The 2,462-nt window shown below is 34.8% G+C and overlaps 1 protein-coding gene across 1 annotated transcript; it reads left to right on the plus strand.

Annotated features, from left to right (window-relative positions):
• Nucleotides 1–431: 431 nt before the first annotated feature.
• LOC102275378 (olfactory receptor 4P4-like) lies at nucleotides 432–1,373 on the plus strand. Its single transcript, XM_070377118.1, is given in 1 exon segment — nucleotides 432–1,373. A coding segment is annotated over 1 exon segment (942 nt).
• Nucleotides 1,374–2,462: the final 1,089 nt, after the last annotated feature.

Genomic DNA, 2,462 nt, shown 5'->3' on the forward strand with positions numbered 1-2,462 from the left:
TTGGCACATTATTTGTCACCCTACTTAACACTATTAAGATTATCTCTTTTTTTTATTCTTTTTTTTTTAAATTTTGTTCATTTTTATTTTTTATTTTCTAATTTTATTTTATTTTTAAGCTTTACAATATTGTATTAGTTTTGCCAAATTCTTGACAAATATAATTCCTTGGTTCCTCACAAAATAATTTAAATTATGTAAAAACTGGAACTTTGTCTAATTTATCACTGTATTCTTAGCTCTTAGAAGAATATTAGTACTAGAAATTCAAAAGACTTGTATTAAATGAAAATTATTTCAGTGGGTCTCAAAATAACTTGTCTTTAAAAGGCATTGGTGCCATTTTAAGTAGATATTAGGTTTCCATTTTCTCATCAATGATTCGTTTCATTGCTTTTGTCATTTCAGATAACTTTCTTGAACATCAGATCATGGAAGATAGAAATAATGTTACTGAATTTATTCTCTTAGGACTTTCTACGGACAAGAAAGTCCAGATCTTCTGCTTTTTATTTTTCTTATTCTGTTACCTGGCTATTTGATTGGGGAATTTGATCATCGTGATTTCTATTACATGCAGTCAGCTAATCACCCAGCCCATGTACTTCTTCCTTAACTACCTTGCACTCTCAGATCTCTTCTACACCTCCACTGTGACACCCAAACTTATGACGGACTTACTGATGGAGAAAAAGGCCATTTCCTATAAAAACTGCATGACACAGCTTTTCACTGCCCACTTCTTTGGGGGAGGGATTGAGGTCTTAATCCTCACAAGGATGGCCTATGACCATTATGTGGCCATCTGCAAACCTCTCCACTATGCCATCATCATGAACAGGCAAAGACGTCACTCAATTCTCATAGCATCATGTGCAGAGGGACTTCTTCATTCTCTTTGTCTCTTTCTTCTTGAGATTGTTTTATCTTTCTGTGGCCCCAATGAAATAGATCACTGTTTCTGTGATGTATATCCTTTGTTGAAACTAGCCTGCACTGATACACACAAAATTGGCTTTTTTGTCATTGCCAATTCTGGCTTGATGGGACTGGTGCTCTTTGTGGTTTTGATGGCCTCCTACATTTTGATTTTGTATAATGTGCACACATATTCTGCAGAAAGCTGCCATAAAACACTTTCCACCTGTAGTTCCCACATCACAGTCATAATCCTCTTTTTCGCACTTGTCATCTTTGTTTACATTAGACCTGCCACAACGTTACCAGAAGATAAAGTGTTTATGCTCTTCTACACAATTATTGTCCCCATGCTCAACCCACTTATCTACACACTTAGAAACATGGAGATGAAAATTTTCATAAGAAGAGTTTGGTGCAATAAAACGTTCTGGGAAGGGAGGTTAATGACTTGAATGTCATTCATCTTTGATGCCAGTGACTGTCTTCTCATCACTCCCTCTGTTGCTGATTCTCTCCTGCTAATGGGAAAATCAGTCAGGATGTGTTAAGGCCAAGCCTTCAACAACAGCTTGCCTTCAGTGCTTCCTTCTTTATTTTCCTCTCAATGCATTTTCCTTGATTTCACTTTTTGCTAATAATCCCCTTTGTTTAAAAAAAAAAGAAAAGATAAGTTTTTACAGAGTAAAAACACACTGAAAAATCTGGAGGGAGAGTGATCCTGCCTGTATTGAAGGCTAAACCTGGGGGAGACCTAGCTCTCAAAATACTTGGCCTCAAGGTATAAAAGGTAATAATATGTTAAAAGGTAAAAGGCAGTTAAAGAATCCGCCTGCTAATGCAGGAGACACAGGTTCGATACTTTGGCCAGGAAGATTCTCTGGAGAAGGAAATGGCTACCCACTCCAATGTTTTTGCCTGGGAAATCCGATGGAGAGAGGAATCTGGTGGGCTACAGCCCATGGGGATGGAAAACAGCTGGACATGATTCAGTGACTAAACAACAACAAAAAGGCAGTTATAGGAAAATAAGAACAATCACATACTGCAAAGTCCTTTCAGAACTATATACCTAGCCTCATATCCTACAACTCTAGATTTCTTTTAATCAAGTACCTAGAGATTATTTTGTGTATTTGTGAACTGCTATTATTTCACTTAAGTGAAAATAATATATAGATCTAAATAGAACATAGTGTAAAGTCCAGTCTTATAGTCTACATGGCAAGTCTTATAGTCTGAAAAGCAAGTCACTGTGTGATCTATTTGTCAAGTAACATTGTAAGAATTGTGAAAAATACATGTGTTTATATATATATATATGTATATATATATATATATATATATACACAAACTCATGCTATTTTAACTGGGTTTGACATTAAGTATATATGATCAAGGAATAAAAAAACTACAACTGACTTTGCTACAAAAAAGAAGAAAATATAAATCCTTTAGTTCCTCAAAATAGATGATTTATCTCAAAGTAAAAGACTTTCACTTACTATCTAAATTCAAGTGTAGAATAATCCTAAAATAATATT

Source organism: Bos mutus, chromosome 9, assembly GCF_027580195.1.
Source record: "Bos mutus isolate GX-2022 chromosome 9, NWIPB_WYAK_1.1, whole genome shotgun sequence".
Classification (NCBI taxonomy): Eukaryota; Metazoa; Chordata; class Mammalia; order Artiodactyla; family Bovidae; genus Bos; species Bos mutus.